We start from the raw sequence: 2,688 nt of genomic DNA on the forward strand, positions 1-2,688 counted from the left end.
GAGTGCAGTGGCTCCTGGATGACTCAGGATTCAGTTTCTCCACAGGACAGGAGCAGACCAACTCTGTGTCAGCTGCTCTGAGTGCAGTGGCTCCTGGATGACTCAGGATTCAGTTTCTCAACAGGACGGGAGCAGACCAACTCTGTGTCTGCTCCAGCCCAGAGGACCAGGCAGGGGCAGAAGGAAGTATTCTTTCTCTTAATAGTGTCAGGCTATGTGCCTCTGCCTCTGTTCCTGCCTGATGTGGGCTGGATAATGCACTGGTGATGAATAGAGCAGAATATAATTAGGAGTCATTTTATTGATACTTTATTATACCAATGATATTTGGTTTCATCCTGGGTCTATGGACTGTTGAATCTCTAGTTCTTGGTCACTCAAGAATTGTCTAGTATGGGTTCAATCTTGTGAAGTGGGCCTTAAGTTACATCAAGCATTGGTTGACTACTTTCACATGTTCTGATCTACCTTTGCCCTGGCATATCTTGCAGGCAGGTTGGATTGAAGGTTAAAGGTTTTGTGACTGGTTTGGTGTTTATATTATTGTTTAAATATCCTGCAGAATGCCATATTGCACCAAAGACACTGGAAATCAGTCAATCTCAAGATCCATCCATACCACTCTTAGGTGTATGCCCAAGAATTCTTCATCCTACCACAAAGATACTTGCTCAAACATGTTTATTGCTGCTCTATTCATAATTCTAGGAATGAAAAAAAATTAGATATCTCTCAATAGAAGAATGAGTAAAGAAAATATGGCACATTTACACAATGTAGTATTATTCTCAGCTCTTTTAATACTTATATTATGCAATCTGCAGGAAAATAGATGGAACTAGAATAAAATTAACTTGAGTGAGGTAACCCAGAACATACATAAAAATGGTATGTATTCACATATATTTGGATATTAACCATTAAATAAATGACCAGCCTACAATCTGTAGATTGAGATATAGTGAAAATAACTAAGGAATACTCATGGATATTTTTGGGAGGGAGAAATAGAATAGATTTTATGAGTTTCCAGGATGCAGGGGGTGGGGGTGGGGGAAGAATGGAAGATCAGATAGGAAAGGAGAGAGGAGAAAGAGAAGGGAGGGAATGAGAGGAGAGTCAGCAGGAATTGAGGGGCATTTGAGGGATGATATGAAAACCAGTGGAGTGGAAACTTCCTAAAATACATGGAGATTCTAACAAATTCTCCTATTAAGGGGAGATACAGAGTGTCAACTTGACATCTCTTGTCACTAAACAAGGCTTCCAATACTGGGGCTTGACTGCACTCAACTGAGTTGTTGGCCAAGGGGATTCCATGGAAATCTTCAAGCAACTCAGGATATTGTCAAGACAATGGGGTTATTATCCACAAACTGACAGCCAGGCCCCATTGTTAAGGACAACATCTGTACAACTCATTGAATATAGAGAAGTTGACCTGAAGCCTACATGAAATCTTAAAGTTATTTTAACTGCATTTATTGATTGATTGATTGATTGATTTCAAATAAACATGTAAATATGGAAGTTCAAAGACTACTTGTAGGAGGTAGGGGGAGACATAGAGAGAGAGAGAGAAACAGAGAGACAGAGTCAAAGACAGAGAGACAGAGACAAAGACAGAGATGGACAGAGAGACAGTGACAGAGAGACAGACAGAATCATGAAGATTTGTCCTAGAGTGAGTTTTTGATACTTCAAAGTCAACACACAATGACACATCTTCTCCAACAAGGCCACACTTCCTACTTCTTTTTCAACAGATCACCAAATGAGAACTAAGCATTCAAATATAGGAGGAACCTATGGTGGAAATTCTCATTCAGACCAGTACACATGACAAAGACTATTCTTTCTTACTCCCAGCATTCTTTATTTACATTTACTTTTTATTCTTATTTTGATTTTATTCTTCACCTGGTCTAACTGAGGTATCCTCTAGCTTTTTAACAATATTTTTGACAATGAAAAGTACTTGGAATAAGAAATTTTGAGAGGTATTAGAGGTTTTCTTTGATTTTCTTTGATTTCTAAAAAAAAAAGAGGACAGAGAAAGTTCTTCCCAGTTCTCCTCTACCTGGAAAATCTTGAAAACATACAATCTTTTTTTTCCAGTTTCCCACTTAAATCAGAAACACCTTTATTGACAGTTTAGGACAGTTAAAACACACGAAAAGACAAAGAGACCACAGAAGTGTAAAATTGCAGTACATGAGTTAATATTCTTCACCCTCATCGTCCCCTTCAGCACTATCTGCCCCAACCTCCTCATAATCCTTCTCTAGGGCAGCCATGTCCTCACGGGCCTCAGAGAACTCTCCCTCCTCCATGCCCTCACACACATACCAGTGCACAAAGGCACGCTTGGCATACATCAGATCAAACTTGTGATCAAGGCGGGCCCAGGCCTCAGCAATGGCTGTGGTGTTGCTCAGCATGCACACAGCTCTCTGGACCTTGGCCAGGTCACCACCAGGTACCACAGTGGGAGGCTGGTAATTAATGCCAACCTTGAAGCCAGTGGGGCACCAGTCTACAAACTGGATGGTATGCTTGGTCTTGATGGTGGCAATGGCAGCATTGACATCTTTGGGGACCACATCACCACGGTACAGCAAGCAGCAAGCCATGTATTTACCATGGCGAGGGTCACATTTCACCATCTGGTTGGCTGGCTCAAAGCAG

The 2,688-nt window shown here is 41.1% G+C and overlaps 1 protein-coding gene across 1 annotated transcript; it reads right to left on the reverse strand.

Moving 5' to 3' along the window:
• Nucleotides 1-2,167: 2,167 nt before the first annotated feature.
• LOC114636024 (tubulin alpha chain) lies at nt 2,168-2,684 on the reverse strand (the record flags this gene model as incomplete). The annotated part of the gene is made up of 1 exon (XM_028784339.1): nt 2,168-2,684. A coding segment is annotated over one exon (465 nt), but the record flags the coding sequence as incomplete, so codon positions are not given.
• Between the last annotated feature and the right edge of the window lie 4 nt (nt 2,685-2,688).

Source organism: Grammomys surdaster, unplaced genomic scaffold, assembly GCF_004785775.1.
Source record: "Grammomys surdaster isolate TR1022 unplaced genomic scaffold, NIH_TR_1.0 121234, whole genome shotgun sequence".
In the NCBI taxonomy this organism is placed as follows: Eukaryota; Metazoa; Chordata; class Mammalia; order Rodentia; family Muridae; genus Grammomys; species Grammomys surdaster.